Source organism: Cryptotermes secundus, unplaced genomic scaffold (assembly GCF_002891405.2).
Source record: "Cryptotermes secundus unplaced genomic scaffold, Csec_1.0 scaffold582, whole genome shotgun sequence".
Taxonomy (NCBI): Eukaryota; Metazoa; Arthropoda; class Insecta; order Blattodea; family Kalotermitidae; genus Cryptotermes; species Cryptotermes secundus.
In genome coordinates, this window is record NW_019724752.1 from 234,871 (window position 1) to 255,791 (window position 20,921).

The window sequence follows — 20,921 nt, forward strand, 5'->3', positions numbered from 1 at the left end:
GTGGGGGGTGGAGTCCAACTGGACCCACTCGGCACGGCGGCTACTGATTGTCCTATTGTAGCCTACCCTGGGTGATTATGATGACGAAGAATTTGGTGGAATGATGGCAGAGGAAACTGAAGTCCTTGGAGAAAACCTGCCCCAGCGCCACTTTGTCCACCACAAATCCCACTTGACCTGACCCGGGATTGAACATGGGCTGCCACGGTGGAAAGCCTGCGACTAACTGCTTGGGACGGCGAATCATTAACCCATTCTCTTCTGTTTATTTTTGAACGTAAATTCAGAATGAAGTTTATGTAGAAAAATGGCTGACCCAGCTGGTGAACTCAGTACAAGGGGCAAGGCAGTGAATATGTTGAACGCTCAGTTCCCAGAGAACCCTGGACCTTGTATGGCATAATTGTATTTGGTGGTGAAGTTGCTGTAGCATTCAAGTCTTTATTTCAGGGAATTCTATGAAGACGTTCTGCCTGAGTTTGAGCTGTATGGTCGAGTGGTACAGTTCAAGGTGTGTTGTAACTGTGAGCCACATTTGCGAGGAAATGTATACATTGAATATGCCAGCGAGAGGGATGCTGTTGCAGCATTCCAGAAGTTCCAAGGCAGGTGGTATGGAGGTCGTCAGCTCAACGTTGAATTTACGTGTGTCTCCTCTTGGAAATCTGCATTATGTGGTGAGTTAAATTGTCACACAAAATAGAGCCATGTACCTTAACTGCTAGGCATGTGTTGTACATGAATTTCCAGGTGGTATCACAATGATTAATCCTTTAAATCTTCATATATACCACCTATTCTAACATTAAAAATCTTGTTCATTTTGCTCCCAAGGTGTGTTTATGTGTTTTATATGATTCTCAGAGTATATAGCAGTTATGTCCTAAAATTGCATTGCAGCAAAATACTGGTTCCAGTGTTTAAGTTACAATTTTTGTGGTTCCAGCCAGGTTCCATATTTGTAATATTGTCACATGATTGAGTGAATATAGACAAGGTCTGGATTAGTAATCAGACTTATTGGACAGTTTTACACCAACTTCACAAATCACTGTCACACAGAGACTAGTGTTCTCAGTCATGGTCATCACTGTGCTGCTTGGTAATGGCTTCCAACAGTGGACATTTCCCTTCCTAAGGGTTCCCAAACTGTCCCCAGCCTCAGCTACACGCTTCTCATTTCTGCTAACCTCTCAACTCAGTGGCTTTTCGACTCAGACTGTACTTGGAATTACTGACTCCAAGGCTTGCGGCCATTTCAGACCAACCTCCTACTCTTGTGACTGACTTCTCAAGACTGTCGTAATGGCAGCTGGTCCTCATTGTATAGCCTCAGCATGGACCCCACAGGAAAAACCTCTCCCAGCAGTTCTTCTGTTGTTGCATGACAGCTATCAGCATGGACCACGTAGAAAACACCGCTTCCCACAGTTGCTCCACTGTTGCATGTTACATAGCCGTTACCTAGCAATGGCTGTTTCTCTTTCTCCAGAGTTTTTCCTCTCACCAAATGTGCCGCAATATGTAGGTCATCCAGAAAGTAAAGACCGTTTCATTATGACAAAAATAAATGAATGCAATTAAAAGGTTTTATTTTACATCATTACTACAGAACTTAAATCATTTTTTTATACAGTCCCCATGAAGATGGAGGCACTTGTCATATGTGTGATCAGTGTCTGTTTGCCTGCATTGTAGAAATCTGCCACCAGTCTTTAACCATCTTCTTCACTTCTTCATCACTACCAATGCACATGCCACACAAAACTGCTTCAGGTGTGTGAACAAGTGAAAATCACTTGGAACCAGGTCCAAAATGTAGGGAGAATGAAAAAAAAAAAAACATTCCAGGCAAAGTCTGTAAGTAGTGCATGTGTGCTAGCAGGCTTTACTTTCTGGATGACCTTCATATGTTATTTTCCTAGATTTAACCTTTCTTACTAAGGGTTTTCCCTCATTTTGCTTATGAAACTGCGGTTTCTATACATGTTTCATATCACATTTAATACTGAAGAGAATTTGTTTCCATTCCGCAACGTGTGGCATGCTTCAGGGTTAACATTTGCATGGCATGCAATGCAGCATGGCTGTTTTTACCCATACTTTGTTCATCCTCTGCATCAGTTTGAAGTGATTACTGTTTCTTTTGTCTGTTTGTGTGTGTGTGCATATGTATGCGTGCATGCATGCACATGTTGCATTCAAGTGGTGTGGGGTTTTGGATGTTATATTGAAGTGATGAATGACCGTGGCATGGAAAAGAAAGAAGTTAACAACATGTGAGAAAGTTAAAAATTATTCAGGAAGTGGTAAAGAATGCAACTGTGTTAAGAAATGAAATTTGAAAGTGCCTGTGTTGCTTTCATCATTAAGTAACATAATCCTACAGAAAGCTTCAATTCTTGAAGAAGCGATTTAGTATGGGGCACATTCAGAGAAATGAAAAGACTTTAATATTATTAAGTGAACAAGTTTCAGTGCCTAATTATTAATTTAAACAGCCATTTTAGGCTTCATTTTCCAAAAACCCCATTTAATATTTACCCACATATAAGGTATAGAAAGCTTGTCCCCCAGATAGACCTTAAATCAGGGTTTCGCCATGCATCGAGTATTTACATTATGCGGCAATCCTATCAAGTTGGATGTTTTCACAACATTGAAAACGAAGATTCATGGCAAGTTTCTTGAACAGATGTGATGGTACTTCATTGAAAACAGTTCCAAGAGACAACTTTACCTTAAATAATGTGCAAAATAATATGAAGCAGAAACTGGTGAACGCCATGATCAGGTATCATATTCATATTATGACATGAGAACCAGAAGAGACAGCTATTACTAGGCCATGGCTGGTATATGTGCGCCCACATCAACCAACACACGGTCCATTGCTAGGCAGCAGCCCCTGTTGACACGTCACACGAGAAGAGGAGCTGCTGGAGGTAGTGTTTTCTATGTGGTCCAACACATGACAGTATGTAGGTGCTTCTGTCTTTCATATTTCAGCATGGAGACTATCTCAGGTATACCTCAAAGCAAGTTCTGAGATGGGGCCTCATATTATGCTGCAGTTGCTTGTTTCCAAGTCCTTTCCGATTCATTATTCACTGGTCATCCTATCATTCAGTGCTACATGGTCTTGTGCTACGGGCACCATCAAATTAATTCACATCCCTACCATTTCCCCTTTGTAACTGACCATAATGTACTGGTTGCCCTACTTGTTTTAATCTGTTAATTACTGTCATGTGTATTAGTGCCTATAGACGGTGTGTGAATTGGTGAATGGATTAGTGTCCACCTACAGATCATAACTACATGGTGTGTTCAAAAAGTATCGAACCTTTGGTCAGCAGAAATACATTTATTGATTTGGAGGTACAAAACCCTAATCCCCTTCAAAGTAATCTCCTTGGTAATGCACACTCTTCTCCCAGCGCTTTCACCATTGTTGGAAACACTTCTGGAACGCGTCTTTTGGAATGGTGATCAGCCAGGCCATCGCATTCTGCGTACTGTCTTCTCTTGACTCAAATGGGATTCCTTTCAGCGGCATTTTCAGCTTGAGAAATAGCCAAAAGTCACACAGAGCCATGTCGGGGGAGTAGGGAGCCTGACGAACCACAGGGATGTTGTGTTTGGTGAGGAAAGTCTGAATCAGATGCGCAGAATTGGTGAGTGCGTTATCATGATGGAGCTGCCAAGTTTTTGCTACCCACAGATCCGGTCATTTGCACCACGGCGACAAAGGACCTCCTGGTAGTATTCCTTTGTGATGGTTTGGCCTTGTGGTGTGTACTCATGATGCACAACCCCACGGGAGTCGAAGAAAACGGCGAACATGACCTTGACATTGCTGCGGACCTGCCGTGCTTTTTTTGGCCTCGGGGGTGTTGGATGCTTCCATTGTGATGACTGCATCTTGGTTTCTGGGTCATACCCATAAACCCATGACTCATCGCCTGTGATCACGGTGTTCAGAAAGTAGGGGTTACTGTTTGCATAGTCCAGCATGTCCTGTGCGATTTCCAGACGGCGTTGCTTCTGCTCCATTGTTATCAGTTTCAGTACAAATTTCGCTGACACTCTCCTCATGCCCAAATCCTCAGTCAAAATTGAATGTACCGATCCAATGCTTACGCCTATCTCGTTTGCAAGTTCTCGGAGAAACAGCTGTTGTTAATTCGCCTCATTACGTTATTATGGCAAGCATAACCCACCAAAGGAACTCTTGTAGTGGTATCACTCTAGTAATGCTTCCAACTGCTGAATTCTCAACTCTACTCCACTCCACTCCAATGCATTAACTGAACTGAACTCGGTCAGTTGAGTGATATGGCCTCAGAGTGAACCCAGAGAAAACACTGCTTCCAACATCTCTTCTATTGTTCCGTCATGTAGCTATCGCATGGACGACGTGGCAACAACACTTCTCACAGCTCTCCTATTGTTGTATGACGTCACCATGGATGTGACATGTTCCTCTGTTGTATGTGGAGTCATTGTTACACTGATAAGCAGTTTACCGTGCCCTAACGTAGTAACAGCACTCTTTCAGTTGTGTCACAGTATTGTAACATATTACATTATTATTCAATTGTTTTTGTTGTAATTCGTTAAGGGGAATTCAAATAACAGAATTAAACATATGAATTATTAAAAGATTTTAAAAATAATTAGGTTTATTAGTACTTTTTGGAGCATTACAGCATCGATCATCAACAGTTATGATTGAAGCTACCAGAACATTTACATGCTTTATAAAAATTTTATCAAAGTCTGACATCGCCAGCACCTCAACAAATTCAGACAGCGTAGCCATGGTCATGGAATGGCAGAGACTACTGTAAGGGTGGTCACTGGGGTCTTGGTGTTTCTGAAGTAGCTCTCCAGGTTGCAGAATTCAAGTTTTGAGCTGTATCTCCAAAAATTGAGAGCATGAGCCCTTTGGATATTGATTTAATGGGCATGTAAGTTATGTAGTTTTAGATCACGGTACCACTGTACTTTGATTACATTCTTGTGAAACAGTGTTTGGAATCTCATGTACAGCTTGTCTCTGTGTGAAATTAAATGGATTTTGCTGAACTTTTTTTGTCACCATTTGTGCAGGTTTGTTCTTCAAGAGTCGTTGTCCAAAAGGAAGGAGTTGTAATTTTCTTCATGTCTTCCGTAATCCGGGAAATGCTTTTGTGGATGCTGATCACGGTCGTGGGTATTCATGGAGACATCGGCAACGCAACCCTAGGTCACGATCAAGATCGAGGTCCAAGTCTTATTCTCGCAGTCCTTGTAGGAGGTCACATAGGTTAGTAGTAGTTGTATTCTGTCAGATAGGCCTCGTGCAGCACCAGTTCCAAAATGGTCACAGGCTGGACTTGGGACTTTTATGTCATAGTAAAGTTGTCCCTGTGCTTAACTAATTAAGCATTATGCTATGGAGACGTATGGGGGAGAGGATGTATAGATCCACGTTTTCTTGACCTTGGCACTAGCTGGAGTTGAGTGGTCAGCTTCACATCCTGGCTGCTCTACCCCCAGATACCTATTGGATAGGAGGCTGGGTGGACCCCGGAGCCGGTCTGGACTATGTGGAGAAGAGAAAATTCTTGAACCTGCTGAGACTCAAACCCTGGCCCCTCTGTCATCCAGCCCATAGCCAGTCACTACTATGCTCTCCCAGCTTCTTTTGCCATGTAATCAGTTAAAGTAGGAAGTTCTAGTCTGTGAAGTTGAGAACTTTGTTGAAAAATTAAACACTTAAATGGCATGTTCTGTGGAAGGAATTGTAAATGACATACTGACATCCACCTTTTTATGTTACATGTAAGAAAAGAAAATGTAGCTCACATGAGAAAAGAGGAGTGAAGAAATAACATGGCATGTAGGTCAGTGTATTTGCATTAAGTTATTGTTTTGTTCAAACCCTTATACTTCAGATAGCTTGCCAGAACTGTAGCATAAAGCAATGCACATTCTTTTGTANATAGCTCACATGAGAAAAGAGGAGTGAAGAAGTGACATGGCATGTAGGTCAGTGTATTTGCATTAAGTTATTTTTTTGTTCAAACAAAACTTCAAATAGCTTGCCAGAACTGTAGCATAAAGCAATGCACATTCTTTTGTATGTTTAATCATTCCCCCACTCTAGATCTATACTTCTTTGATTTCAAATTCATTTTAGGTGGTCACTTCAGAAGTGTGAAAGCAAGGTTTCACTGTGTGTAAATAAGCTGATATTGTCAGCAGACATGATGTGAACCTTTTCTACAATTCATTCTGAATGTGCCACAAGTTTTTTATGTTATGTCACAGAAATCTGTACAGTCAGTGGTCTGCACGGGCACATTTTCACTCATGTTGCAGGAGTAAGGACAGCAAGAGTCATTGGAGGTGGTCAGAATCCCCAGAGCCACCACCACACAGTATGAACGGTGACTCTAAGCAGAAAAGTCATCACAGTTCTGCTCGCAGAAGCCGTGAAAAGATTCATTCTCAAGAAAGGAAAGGAAAGAGAGATGAGGAAAGAACTAGAAGTAGGAGTTCAAGAACGCTTAACTCTCACAGGAAGGAAAGGAAACGGAAAACATCTTGGTCCCATTCCAGATCCAAGTAAATGTATGTAAACCAGAACACATTAAGAACAACTTGCTGTATTAAGAATTAGAGTTTGACATTGCTGTACAGGTTTTATTGTATCAGATCCACAGTTCTCACAGCAGCCACTACTTGGAGTATCATCTGTGTAGGGTGAGATGCCATGTGATCATCTGTTGAAAGTTCACTGATGTTTTGGAGGAAGGTATTGCCTCCATCTGCAGGGTTTAGGATATGCTAAGTTTATAAGCCTTAACTGGCCTTTCCCTGGCAGTGGCTTCTAACAGTGGAAGATTCTTCAACTTCCCACTCTAAGGTCCTCGTCACAACCGCCTGTGCAGAACCCTTTGTCAACTATCAACTGAACTATAGTGCCATCTCTTCTCAGCCTCCCTTGCAGAGCTCAGCTGAACTGTCAACCCTAACTAACTGGATTGCCCCACTCACTTTTTTATAACCACTTTGCACAGACCACATCAGAAACATCATTCTTCTATTGTTGTTTGTGTATTTATTGCTGCTGGAACATGTTTACCGAGCCATCCTCAGAAATAGCTGTTTGTTTATTCATCTACTGCAGAGCAACAGTTGTACTCCTTGCTTGTTTCGGGTTCTGTATCTGGCAAAAGGTCCAAATTAGGTTAGAATATAAAGTTCTGGTGTTTCTTCCTTCATCATATATAACAAAACAAATCTGGACAGCAGTAGAGCTCTTGGAATGTCTTCCTGGAATAAGTAACAGCATCACCTAACCTCTGTGCTAAGAGATTATTACACTGGACAGCAGTAGAGCTCTTGGAATGTCTTCCTGGAATAAGTAACAGCATCACCTAACCTCTGTGCTAAGAGATTATTACACTGGACAGCAGTAGAGCTCTTGGAATGTCTTCCTGGAATAAGTAATAGCATCGCCTAACCTCTGTGCTAAGAGGTTATCCCACTGGACAGAAATTCCAAAAAAAGAAATGAAGATATGTATGTGCACAGGGTTGAATTGAGAGAAACTCTTGAGTCAAACCTTAGTGTTTCAGTGTTGAATTACAAGAATTTTCATTGCAGTAGCACCAAAGATACCTGCCCCATTAGAATCGTAACAGCTGGCAGTACTATCTAAAATCACAACTCATCAGCAAAGTGTGCCCACTCTCACCCTCTTTCTGCACTTTATGGAAAGGACATGATCCTGGCACTAATTTTTTAAGTACAATGATAGATGAAACTTATTTTTTGTAAGAGGATGTGGTATCAAAAGGGATAAGTATTACACTTTAGCGCACTGTAGATGGCGACAAGGGTTATTGTGATCGCAGTGAAGAAATTTTTCTAGTTGAGAAATTCTTTGTTCTTGTCTTAATAATTTAAGATATTCCAAATTCTCTAATTCTTGCTACTTCATGGCAGTTGCATGTACTATATGATGGTGGTGAGTAGCACTAATATGGATCCATATTGGGATAGATCAGTAACAAGGGACATATCTGATGAGGAATTGACCAGCCAACCTGAGAGAGGGTTAATGAGGACTTATCTCTGGATAAGCCCTCTCCACATCACGAAGAATACTACAGCAAATTAGCTTATAGAATAAAATGGAATTCTGATTGCTAATATTATGTAAATAAAAAAAATATTTGATGAAACTGCCTGAAGATGGTCCCATATGCGGACCGAAACATGTAGCAACTATCAAATAAAACCAATGTGAGCAGTTTGATTGGTTTATTTTTGTTGTTTTGGCTGCCAATCATGATACAGAACAGGATGCAAACAGTGAAGAGAGTTTTCCTTTTGTTATGTACAAATCTGGTGGGACACTTCTGACACAGAACATGTGCGTAATTTATAATTGTGAATGTTCTGTTTGGGTAGAGCACTGCAGATAGTTATTCACTGTTATACCATGAAGAAGCATACTTGGACTCACAAATAATAATTACATTTGTGGTCTGTTAGGAAGGGTGCTGAGGAGAATATTTGGACTGAAGAGAGAGGAAGTGACGAGAGGTTGGAGAGAACTGCATAACGAGGAGCTTCATAACTTGTACTCTTCACCAAATATGATTAATATGATGAAATCAAGGAAGATGGGATGGGCAGAGAATGTAGCATGAACAGGGGAAGACAAATGCATATAGGATATAGGATGGGAAAGCGAGAAGGAAAGAGATCACTGGGAAGACCAAGGTGTAGGTGGGTGGGTAATTTTAAAGTGGAACTTAGATACAGTGGGGTAGTATTGACTGGATTGATCTGGCTCAAGATAGGGACCAGTGGAGGGCTCTTGTGAACATATTAATGAAACTCCAGGTTCCATAAAATGTAACGCTGTAAAGATTCGTCCTAAGTAAAATATTCCGACATTCAAGATTGGCAACACATAGTACACAGAAACTTTTATTTCTTTGCATTTTGCAAGATTTTGTCAAATAACTGAGGTCTACTGTCGCCCTATATGTATGGGGCATTCCATATAATAAAAGACAAATTATAATTTGCAGTCTGGTTCAGATGGGTGTCTTGACCACGCTGTAAAATTATATGTAGATATCAGTTGATGTTTCTATATAAGTTGACCACGACTGCTTCCCACATTAACCTTTGAATTACCCTTCTCGTGATCAGTTCACTCTATTGAGTGGTACATAATCCAACTGGCTCTTATGGCATAATTAAAATATGTGTCCTGATTAAAATTGTCTTGTTTCTTATGTACACTCTGTGTCCATCCTTCATCAAAACATACACATGCAAATTTCAAAGTATTGTCACATGTCTGGGGTTCTGTGACAAATAATTGTGGATTCCAGCTCAGCCAAAGCTGTTTTATTGGATAACTCATTTAGAATCACAACTACAATCATTCTGACATAAATTCTTCCAGACAATGCGAATTGACTAGTCCATCATCTCTGATCTGACCTCTGATCTGGTCTTCTCTGGTCTTCTCTGATCTCTGCTCTCCAACTGCTGTTCACAAATGTGCTCTGTTTCATAATTGCTTGGCCTACCGACTAGGGGACACCGAGTCGAACAGTCAGTCCCTCTGTTGTCATGAAAGTGATCCATCCGTTGCTGTGAGAATAAATGTTTACCTCCGTTGTCATGAAAGTGACACCTCTGTTGTGCAGGAAACGTCTGTCTACTTTGCTTAGGAGATGTTGTTTTAGGAGTTGCTACTTATGCAATGGATGTCTCTGTATGTGCTGTCTTGGAAACATGTTTAACAGCAGTTGTCTAGCAGTGGACACACACTCAGATATTCTGGCTTTTAGGCAACACACCTCGGTGTTGAACAAAACTTTTTTAATCATAAATTTATAGAGTTTGTGTTTCATTTTTTGAACCCAAATAAATATAGAGTAGCCACTCAGCTTCACTTACTTGCAGTCCAGTTATAACATCCCACACTGAGTAAACTACAAATAGCAGCTTTCAAGAAGTTCTTCTAAATAGGCATTTTTCAGGAAAATGTCATCTAGTGACAGAGAGACAATGGAAGAGTTCTGTGTCCTGGGATATGATGCCTTGTAGTCCTCTGAAAGTCAAGATGTTCCACCAAAATGTCAGTTGACTTTCAATGGACTACATGATGTTACGTGGAGAAGTCATAAAATTTTAATTATCACCCAGAAGAAACAGAGACACAGGTGCAAGAAACTGTATGTGAGTTAGTCCTTCTCTACATATGCCCCCTGCAAGGCCACACATTTTCCCCAACGATGCATTAGCTGCTGGATACCTTGATCATAGAAGGTCTCATTTTGACTGTTTAGGAAGCCCTCCACTGCGGAAATGATGTCATCATCGTCTTGGAATCGCTTACCACAAAGTGTCTTCTTTAGCCATTGAAAGAGGAAGAAATCGCTCGGTGTCAGGTCTGGTGAATATGGTGGATGGGGGAGAATTTCATATCCCAAACTGGCGGCAAGTGTCATCGTAGCATGAGCTGGTGCATTGTTGTGAAGAAGTTGCACACCTTTTCCCAGCATTCCGCGTCACTTTTTCTTGATTTCCTCCCATAATTTTCTCAGAAGGTCCCAGTAGTACTCGCCAGTGATGGTGATGCCCTTTTGCGCATAGTCAGTCATGATGACACCCCGCCAATCGCAGAACACACTCAACATCACCTTTCCTGATGACAGCTGGGGTTTGGCTTTCTTTGGTGGTGGCGAGCCTGCATGCTTGCACTGCTAGCTCATTTCCTTTGTTTCAGGGTCATAATGGTAGACCCAACATTCACCCATCGTGATCAGGCGGTCGAAAAATTCCACCTTTTCGTCTTGACACAACTGCAAAAGTTTCTTTGCCACATCCATCCATTGCCGTTTTTGAACTGGGTTCAATAATCGTGGCACCCAATGCGCAGCGACCTTTGTCATGTGTAACTTGTCATGGATGATGTTGAAAACAGACCCATGGCCAATGCGGATCTCATGAACAATAGCTTCGATAGTTATGCGCCTATCAGATAGGATCAAAGCTTCCACCTGTGCCACAATTCCCGGATCCTCAGCGAGAGATGGTCTTCCACTTTGGGGTTCATCTTCGATGTTTGTCTGTTCACAATGAAAGCGCCTCTTCCACCTGACCACTTTGCCATATGAAGGTACACCTTCCTGATACACAGGGGTCATCTGGTCGTGGATCTCCCTGGCAGACTTCCCTTGCAAATGCAGGAACCGTATCACAGCACAAGCCTCCACTTTCTCAACTGACGTCGCCATTTTGCTTCTTCCCCTTCCAATGGCTCCGTCTGTTCACTTGGCGTGGGAAAATTTGACTATTTGGCAAGCTCAGGAAATGGGCTATCTCCTATATAGGAAGATATTTTGGAATTATGGTTTTATCATGGTGATAATTAAAACATTATGATTTCCCATTGTATATCCCAGAAGATAGAGCTCTTCAGAAATGCCATTGCTCTACAGAGAGACAACAGTTGGTTGATTGACCTACTAGCAGAATAAGACTGCTTGCAGCCAACACCTGCTGCATGCTATGGGCAAGCTGTGTTACCATTGTTTCAGGCAGCTACTGCATGTTCTCGTTCTGTCAGAGTGTGCAATGAACTCTGCTTCTATTTCCCTTTGTAATAATGTTTGTGTGGAATTTTCAGATCCTAAAACACATTGTAATGCATCAGTGAGCAAAATCTGTGGAGCCATACATCTTCTCAGGTTGTTTGGTAAGTTTATTTTAGTTTCCTGTTGTTGAGACTTGTGAAAGAAGAGTGAAATGTTGATTAAATGAATGTCAGTAATGCATTTTTAACTTTATGAAACATTTTTTTCCTTTCCCAGCCAGTTTTCATATTTATTTATTATGAAACTGTTTATGAATGTGCAATGTTGAAAGTTTATGCATTGCTTTTTTTTTTCTCTGATAAATGCCCTTCATGCCGACTTTCATGCAGCTCCATTTTCCTTCAAATAGTATGCAGGCGAAACAAAATGAAGCTTTCTTCATGGGGCAGTCACACAATCAAGAAGCCCTGGAATTCCACTCCTTGTTAAATAGTGATTTGTGTGCTTACATGAAGCTTTATGAACAGATTGGTGATCTGTATGCTCGGTCTGTATGTAATTTGTATCTTTTCCTTATATGTCCGCCAAACTGTGACGAACTTAACTAATTAGACATTACGCCATGAAGGACTATGGGGGAGTGGATATATAGATACACTTATTGACCTCTGGAGGAGAAGAGAAAATTCTTTGACTCTACACTGGAGCTCTAACAGTGACCCCTTGATCGTCCAGCCCATAATCAGTCGCTATACATGACACTTGTAACAATTTTGCAACAGTGTCCATCTTCTAATAATTTGTTTTCATGTATGAGTTTAATTAAATAACCCTCCTCAGCTAGAAGTCGGTCAGTATTGTGCCCATACACCTGCTATGTTAACATATAGTGCTGCAGAATATAAAATGAAAGAAAAAATTTGCTTAAATCCATGTGTTATTCATGTGTACTTTGTCATGCAACTCAGTGCAACAACAGAATGTACAGTGAAAGGCAGCAGGTTAGGTGTAAAGATCTGCTTTCTGTCATTCGGCACCCAGTCACATGGTAGTTCCTCAGGTGTCAGTGCCCTAGAGGCCACATTAATAAGACCTGTTGCTGCATATGGGGCAGAAACATGGACCTTAACAGTAACAGATGAGAATACACTGAGGATGTTCGAGAGAAAAATAATACACAAAATATGTGGACCCATGATGGAAAATAATATATGGAGGATATGATACAGTGAAGAGATAAACACATTACTGAAAGGAGAAGATGTAGTAAGTTTATCAAATCACAGAGAATAAGATGGTTGGGACATGTTGAAAGAACGGAAGATAATGCGATGCCAAAGAGAATGTTAAAAGGAAGGGTATAGTCCGAAAGAAGGAAAGGAAGACCCAGCATGAGATGGCCAGACGGTGTTGAGAAGGACCTGAAGAAGATGAAGGTGAAAGAATGGATAGAGAAGATGAGGAATAGAGATCAGTCGAGACTGGTTGTAGAGGAGGCCAAGGCTCACCCAGGGCTGTAGCATCAAGTTTGTAGGTAGGTAGGTAGGTAGGTAGGTAGGTAGGTAGGTAGGTAACCATAATAATAAAAAACAGTGAATCATTTTTCTCTGATAAGGTTATACTAAAAGTTTCAGAGGTTTTCTGTACAAAGTGATATAATAATATAATGCATGGATTATTATTATTATTATGAACTAATATATTGTGACAAGGTACATATAAAGGGTAACATATAAAATGATCATAGACATTTGATAACAGCAAACATTAAAAGAAAGAGACATTAACACAAAATTTCCAAAGTCCTAGCATCATCCCAGCCTACTCTACGACCATCTTCATAGGTGTGTTGGGCTAATTTTGATTTTTCTAGAAGACCCTGTTGGAGATTGTGCCCGTGTTCACGGATCTGCACAGCTAGAGGTCTGCCTGAGGAAATAGAAAGTAACAGCAGATATAGAAAATATAAGGCATCGGCCCCTATGGCATGCTTAACCAATCCAATCAGCCAACTCAGTTTGGACATTTCTCCTGTCTGGATCTCTCTCATCAGCAATGGGGTTCCCAATTCACAGAGAAGATCTTAATTAGGTGACAGATTCTTCATGAATTTCTGTAAGGTTTCAGTCTCGAGTGTTCAGGTTTTACTCCCCAGATGGCACTAGTGGTAGATACTACATGTCATCAAAATTTTTTCCCAGATTCTTTGCATTGATGTTCATGCACTTCGTTTTGTTGGTGTGTTTGTAGCACAAATTTCTACCTCCTGTTCTATCTTAGTTCCACGTATGTGCATGCTCTATCACATTTTTATTGTATACTTGTTATCTCCCGCCTAATTAGCCTGGTCTCGGGTGAATAAATAGCTGTGTAAATCTGATGGGTGTTGTCCAGTGATTGAGATTAGCTCTTTCTAAGGGGCCTGAGTAGGTGTCTTCCCCCCTCACCTGAGAATGGAAACAGATCCAGTTTCCGAAACGTGGTGTTTTCTATTTTCTAGATTACCGGTCGATGGATGAAGTCCAAAAACTCAGTAATTATGTTGAGTTCCTCTGTTGTTAACCTAGTTGTACTTTCCGTGTGTGTCTGTGTGTATCCCTCCTTATCACTGCTAGGCAGTGGCCTGTTAAATGCATTCCCATGGAAACAAATGCACACAACAACAAAAGAACTGTTGTACGTGTCATTTTCTATGTGGTTTGTGTGGTATCAAAGGAAAATAAATTATTAGTTACTTAGAGAACTTCTTGTTTCTTTTGTCCTCAACCCAGGCCCTCGGGTTTGAAGACTGGTTAAAGGGACTGTATTTTTCTTCAAACAATGGATCTTTTTATTATTCATTCCTTATGACAGTTGGCTGCACTAGCTGTTACAGTCTCATGTCTTTTCATGATTTATAATATGGTATTCTGCACAGTGTGAATGCAGTCGCTCAGTGGGATGTAGTGATTAGGCTGCCGGCTGGATACCAGAGAATCAGGGTTCGTTTCTGGCTGGAGGTGGAGATTCTCTCTTTTCCACTGCATCAAGACTGCCTGAAAATAAAATGAAAATCTGTTAGCACTTGCTATTCCAATAAAAAGCATGGGTGTAGAGTGATTTGTTGCTCATTTTCAGTCTTAATATATTAATTGCTGTTTTATACTTATATTACTTAATGATGTTCTTTGAAGTGATGAGGGTATACATTATTGGTTCTGATGGAAAGATGTTAATAAATGAACAGATAAAACGTTTTCAAGATTACATTTGTGTCATGAGACCAGAAAGTAAACCCACAGAAATCTTGTTCAGGATATCCAATAATGCAGCAGTATTCAAATTGGATATCTCTAGCATATGAGTCTCGAGTATACCAGATCCATGACCCTGCCAGTTGTCATGGTTCACGGAGCCGTGCTTAGGAGGCCGAGGTACATATCCTGGCTGAGACCGGCTATCTTGACTGAGGTGTTTCATGATTTTTCCAAGTTCCTCCAGGCAGATTCTGGCATGTGACCTCGGAGTAAGCCACAGCCACCTAATTATCTTTCCATGTCACCTGCCAGTGCATGAAGATTTCTCTCTTCACTTTCTGGAAGCAACAAATGAAGACTTGTGAACAGGTACTGTGTTGCTTGGAGGCTGTGGTGTAGCTTGGGTGATGAGTTGCTAGCTTCTCATCACCAAGGCCCGGTTTCCGTCACAGGGCAGCTCACGTGGGATTTGTGGTGAACAAAATGGCACTGGGGCTGATTTTTTTTCCCCAAGCAGTGGCCATTCCACTGAGGACCTTTGTGACATTTTGTAACAAGATAATTTTTTACGGTGAGTTGTTAGTCCCCCACCAAACCCCGAAGCTGGGGAATCACCCCATGTCGGCTTTTCGCATCTGCTTATTCAATATATTCGTAGGACCCTCCATATCTGGATGCCCTCTCATTCAACCACAGCCTGAGGAAGCGCCATACTCTGGTGACGTGTCTGGACGCTACTGAGAATAGAAAAATCTCTTTCCCTTGACCGGAATCGAACTCCAACTCCTCGGTCGTCCAGCCGGTAGCCTTGTCACGGTACTGAGTTGTTAATTGTATCTAACAGGTTGGGTCCTACAAACAGAGGCTGCAGCAATCAGTGTCCCCATTTGAGAGCTCTTCTGCCCGCGAGCAAAGGGTGCCAAGGAGATGGGAGTCACGCGCCAGGGAGGGAACTGGGTCGCTCTTGTTTCCAGCGAACTGACCCAGCTGACAAACTCACGATACATACCACTTACCATTCCGACATATTTCAGGCGCCTTTGCATTCCTTGTCGGGCGGGAATTTTCGTTTTCTCTCGCACGAGACGGTATATTGATGGTGAAAAATCCATCTCGGCATTTTGACAGACTTACACTTTTTTGGCTCCCCCTCATATTCGGAACTTAAGACTTTATCCTTCATAAGCCGGAAGGTCTCGGTTTCCATTCCCGACGATGTAAAAGGTATTTTTCATCTGACCTAATCCATCCGGCCGCACAATGGCCTTGGGGTCGACTCAGCCTCTAACAGAAATGAGTACCAGGAATTAATTAAATTTTCCTGTGGAGTAAAGGACCGCCATCTTTGAACCGATTGTCTAGATAATGTGGGACTATCAACGTCTCACACCCTTATGGGCCTCCACGGCCTGTTACAGGGATAGCTACATGAAAATTACATGTAATCGCAACGTAACTCTTGTGGCCCATCTGTTCACTTTGAATTTAATTCTCTCGAAAGCCGCAGCTCTTGCAGGAGAAGTGTTTCGGGCAGTCGAACTTTGCTTCAACTTTTGTCCCAGCTTAGGTAATTACACTCGAGATGCGCGTATGAACGCCTGTTGGGCCATGTCTTCATATACTTTTCGATTTTAATCGTAATTCAAATGGAACGAAAAATTTTACTTAACTCCCCAGGCTGAAATTGCGTGAAAATCCATTGATCTGTTCTTGAGTTTCATGTATGCAGGGAGACAGATCTAGCGAAAATCTAATTGACTTCACGGAGCTGCCTTTCTTGACAAGCCGCCAGTTGTGCAGCTGCTCAAGAGTTTCCTAACTTTTCTATGAGACCCGAAGGTTCATTACAGTGTTCACAAGAGCCCTCCATTGGTCCCTATCGTGAGCCAGCTCGATTCAGCCCACAGCACCTTTTTTTATTTATTTATTTTTAATTTTAGTAATCAGAATGTTACATAATTCTATAAGCTAAAGTGCTGATTACTCATTAGATATACTAATGACTAGTGGCATGAACAGGTTGATATCCAGCGAAATCACCTGTATAATCTATAATTAGTGTCTATACATTAACTTAAGAGTAGTTCACTTGGCCACAGTTTGGTCCACAGCACCTCAAATCCAATTACAAATCCAAACCCTGTCTCTAGTCGCCCAATCACGTGACACTATGTGCAAATGACAGAGCAGGCTGGTGTAGCGATAACGAAGTAGGCTTTTGTTCGTGAGGTGCACGGTTCGAATCTCGGTCGAACACCGGATTTCCGGAGGAAGGTGATTTGTGGTTTTCCTTCCGTGAAAATAGTAAGATTGCAACTCGATTATGCCGTAACCACCTATTTCAAAATCCTTTCTATTTACTCATTCTACCATCAGACGCTATCTAATGCAGATGCTGATCGTCTGAGATAACCCCCCCCCAAAAAAAATTACAGATGTGTGAAATGTTTTGCATCGCAAATAGCACGAGTGGGTCAGCCTTGAGAGAACAAGAAGAGACATTAATTGAAGTTGGATCTGTAAGAAGGTCTTCCGGTTTTGTACTTTCCTACCAAATTACACGGTGTCACATCCCGGGATATTTAGAATTCCAGGCATTTGTACTTTGTCTACCATTATATAAAATCGGTCGTGATGAAATAAGATTACTGCCGCGTAGTGTGCTAAAAATTGACCGACGTTTCAGAAGAGCATACTGTGTCCATCTTGAAGGTCGAACAGTTAGCCAAGCAAGAAACCAAAAGAGTGAGCCCCGTGTTTTTAACCTGGTTCATGTATACGCCTGTGAGTGTGCATGGGGACAAGGTAGTAAGTAGTGCTGGCCCTTAAGAGGGCCGTGTTTCCTGCCTTCCTCATGCCGGTTGCTTGACTTACTTTCAGATCCTGAAGATGGAGGCGGTATGTTTTTCCGAAACCACCCGCTAAGTTTCCACCAGACTACATGGCGCCACACCCAAGAAAATTGCACTCGTCATAATCATCTTGTTGAGAACGTCGAAATCGTCAAGGTGAGATAAGGTTTTCTGTACCAGTTAGTCACTGCTTATGTCTGAAGGGTGACGTCCCTCGCCGCTCCTACGAAATTGCGATACGTTTAACCGACCTGCCAAATTTAAAAATTGCTGTTCAAGCTTTTGTGTGACTTTATTGATGTCTTTTCATACGTATATCTTGCGGAAACATGGAAAATGCATATATAGAATTCAGTGTGAGTTAGTACAGTCGCGCTTGCAGCTGTCTTCTCTGAAATTTATTAAAAGACGAATTCCGTCTTCTGGGAGGCGATACTTTCCTCCGAAACGTCGGTTCACACAAAATATACTCGACACCACATCCCACAAGACGGCATTCATGCACCCTGAAGATGGAGGCAATACGTTCCTCCGAAACATCAGTTCACACAAGATCTACACGGCGCCACTTCTCACAAGTCGGCAAGTCGGCATTCTTCATAGTCACCACTGTGGAAACCTCAAATTTTACTTAAGATATTCACTTTTAAAAGTTTATCACTACATGTTTCGACCAATGTGGTCATTCATCAGGTTTAATACTGTTTATATACCTCGAAGTCCGTCAACAGTGTAACAGATTTTTCCTTCTTTCTTTCACTTTCACTTTCGACGCAAAATGTTTCGGCCCTAAATGGCCATCTTCAGGTGTCTTACTGTGCTAGAACTGCTACACTGCGCTAATATTGTCCATTCATCACATATGCATAGCATAGTAAGACACCTGAAGATGGCCATTTAGGGCCGAAACATGTGTCGAAAGTGAAAGTGAAAGAAAGAAGGAACAATTTGTTGCATTGTTGACGGACTGTGTAATGCATTAAACAGTATTAGATATAGCAATGCAACAGGATTCATCGGGTATTAAAATTGTTGGGCGAGGAATCTGCTGTCTTCTGTGCCGTTGGGTATGTCCCCTCAGTACGCATGCGTCTCTGTAACATGTATAATTCTTCTATTAGCATTCATGTGCTTGCTGGAGGTGGTGGGTTGTCACTAAGTGAAAAGTGCAGCAGGTTGCTACAGTATAATAGCATCTATGTGACTGCGTAATAGTGTGTTGTTATTTTCGAAGTTTGTCCCTAGAGTTAAGCTGTTAAGTAAACTGTGACTAAAACATATTTGAGATTGCTTCAACATGAGACACGTCATCACGAGGAAGTTCAGCACGCGATGGGAAGCAGAGTCGGTACTGTGGCATATTTGCTCGAAGCAAGAAGTGTGGAGCCAGAAAAACAGTCTTTGCTGTGCAGTGACCGCGAGAGGACGGATATAAAGACCCATTTCGAAGCAAAGGCTTTCTCTGTAAACACGTTCCCGCGTACACGAATAATGCAACAGTTGGGCTGTAACAATGGAAACGCGGTGTATCTACGGTGGTCCTTGCCGAGAGGAGGTTTGGAGCTTAGAGGATAGATCTCGTGTGGAGGCGGGGGCGTATACCTCCAGCGTAGCCCTGCGAGTCGTGGGCGGCGACGAAAAGCGAATCCAGTGCCTGGGGGTATAACTGGGCCACCCTGTTTCTCGGGGATATAAATATACCGACCTGGCCCTCCAGGTTGTGGGAGTCTCGAATCTGACAGTAAAATGTGGTCATGAGTCCCGCGGGACTCGCACCAGAGAATGCCTACGCTGGCGAGGACCATCGGCAATTGTAAACGACAGACCTACTCAAGTGTTCAGTTTGAAAATAAAATTACCGGTCGTGGGTCTCAAGGGGCTTGTCGCCAAGACGAACTGATTGGCGGTAAAGAGCCAGTCGTAAAGTGACTCTGACTGAGCTTAGTTGATAGCCGGACTGTGAAGAGAAGACCAGGAGGTTGGTGTGAAATTGCCGCCAGCCTGAGAGCAAGTCAATTGAAACTTATTTCTGTATGGGAGTCTGTGAAGACAGGATTTGAGTGCATGAAGCTGAAAAGTTTCCACTGTTAGAAGCCGACGTCGGTAAACGGCTGGTGAAGACACAGCAGGCTGGAAAAAGCTTAGCGGTTTCTGTGGTTATTTGTGAGTTGTGGAGATAGCGATAGCGCTGTAATTACTTGTAGTCACGAGCCGTGAGTGTATAAGTGGTCAATAAATCGAGTCACCAATGCAGACCCCGTCTTGATCACTCTTACACTTGACAATATACAGGAGATCTCAGTGAACACGCAGGAGTTTTCTTCCGTAGGGCTACCTCCTTAAGAATTATCTTCTTAAGAGATATTTCATGTGCACAGAATTCTAAATATGTTACAGATGATGATAGACTTGTAGTTTATTTTTCTTTCCAGAAATTGTTCGAACTCCTCCGGTTTTTTATTTTTTATTTTTGACATGCCTGCGTGAACTTGGTGACATTGGTGAACGGGGGGATTGCTCTGATGGCGGTGTTTAGAGTTTTGTCTGGGTGGAAACGTAACGCTATAAAAATGAACCCGTCAACTTCCCCATGTCCGTCTGTCTCCATATAACAACCAGTGAACTGCTGGATGGACTTTTATGAAATTGAGAAGTTTCACTGTAATTTGTAGCGTTTCCAATTTTCGTTGAATTTTGTCTTATGTGGGTTTCTGCGTTGCGTATACAGCACCAGTATGCCCTATATTGTTCTCTTTATTCCTATTGGTTCGCTCTGAGCTCTGGTCCGTGTCTGAACTCTCCCCTACATCCATAACTTTTGTTTACTCTTCCCCCTCCACATTCGACTCTGTCTTGTGCCTTGAATATTCAAGCATACACGGTTCCTCTGAAACATTGCTGACCGCCTACCAGATTACACTGAGTCACATTCCAGTAGCAATAGCGTTTTTTTTATTACAAAGTTCTGTACATGTATTAAACCTTGCCGTCTTCAACAGAACGCACAGCGAGTGTCCATGAGCCCACTGAGGGATGTAGGCGTTGTGTAGTTTAATCAGAGGCATTTGTTACAGCGTGTCACCCTCTGTTCCTTCAACATTGTAGCTGCAGCCACTGCCCCGTTGCCTCTTGCGATAACTTCTCACGCGCAATCCAGAGGCCAGGTAAAAAAGCACGGCCTGTGAAACAAGAGAGGCTATGGCCGTGAG

At 42.1% G+C, this 20,921-nt stretch overlaps 4 protein-coding genes across 5 annotated transcripts in view; 2 read left to right on the top strand and 2 right to left on the bottom strand.

Annotated features, from left to right (window-relative positions):
• LOC111862921 (U2 small nuclear ribonucleoprotein auxiliary factor 35 kDa subunit-related protein 2) overlaps positions 1-14,691 on the top strand; it is a 32,203-nt gene extending 17,512 nt beyond the window's left edge. Inside the window, exons 8-12 of one of the 2 annotated variants that reach the window (XR_002842511.2) lie at positions 451-677; positions 5,116-5,311; positions 6,370-6,621; positions 11,717-11,785; positions 14,542-14,691. Coding sequence is in view for 1 of the 2 variants with exons in the window: in XM_023848780.2 (XP_023704548.1) it covers positions 451-677; positions 5,116-5,311; positions 6,370-6,619 (673 nt within the window). In the remaining variant the exon portion in view is untranslated. Of the gene's footprint in view, positions 1-450; positions 678-5,115; positions 5,312-6,369; positions 6,622-11,716; positions 11,865-14,541 lie in introns of those variants that run through there. The other variant, XM_023848780.2, reaches the window with a different exon arrangement.
• LOC111862908 (histone-lysine N-methyltransferase SETMAR-like) lies at positions 10,269-10,589 on the bottom strand. Its single transcript, XM_023848753.1, has one exon. It carries the CDS (start codon positions 10,587-10,589, stop codon positions 10,269-10,271), a length of 321 nt encoding a protein of 106 aa, XP_023704521.1.
• Positions 10,596-11,324, bottom strand: LOC111862909 (protein GVQW3-like). The gene is made up of 2 exons (XM_023848754.1): positions 10,908-11,324; positions 10,596-10,787 (listed from the first exon to the last, which is right to left on the bottom strand). The coding sequence occupies exons 1-2, from the start codon at positions 11,322-11,324 to the stop codon at positions 10,596-10,598; spliced, it is 609 nt and encodes a 202-aa protein (XP_023704522.1).
• A 3,101-nt stretch (positions 14,692-17,792) lies between the features above and the next one.
• The window catches only part of LOC111862922, a 103,913-nt gene continuing 100,784 nt past the window's right edge, over positions 17,793-20,921 (top strand). Inside the window, exon 1 of the mRNA XM_023848783.2 lies at positions 17,793-17,868. The gene's annotated coding sequence lies outside the window, so the exon portion shown is untranslated. The remainder of the gene's footprint in view (positions 17,869-20,921) is intronic.

Bases quoted from the DNA above. Each gene is read 5' to 3' on its own strand.
- LOC111862909 (XM_023848754.1), bottom strand. From the start codon at position 11,324: ATGGCGACGTCAGTTGAGAAAGTGGAGGCTTGTGCTGTGATACGGTTC. The intron at 10,788-10,907 runs GCAAAGAAACTT...ATGAGCTAGCAG, and splicing joins AACGGCAATGGATGGATGTG to TGCAAGCATGCAGGCTCGCC.
- LOC111862908 (XM_023848753.1), bottom strand. From the start codon at position 10,589: ATGCTGGGAAAAGGTGTGCAACTTCTTCACAACAATGCACCAGCTCAT.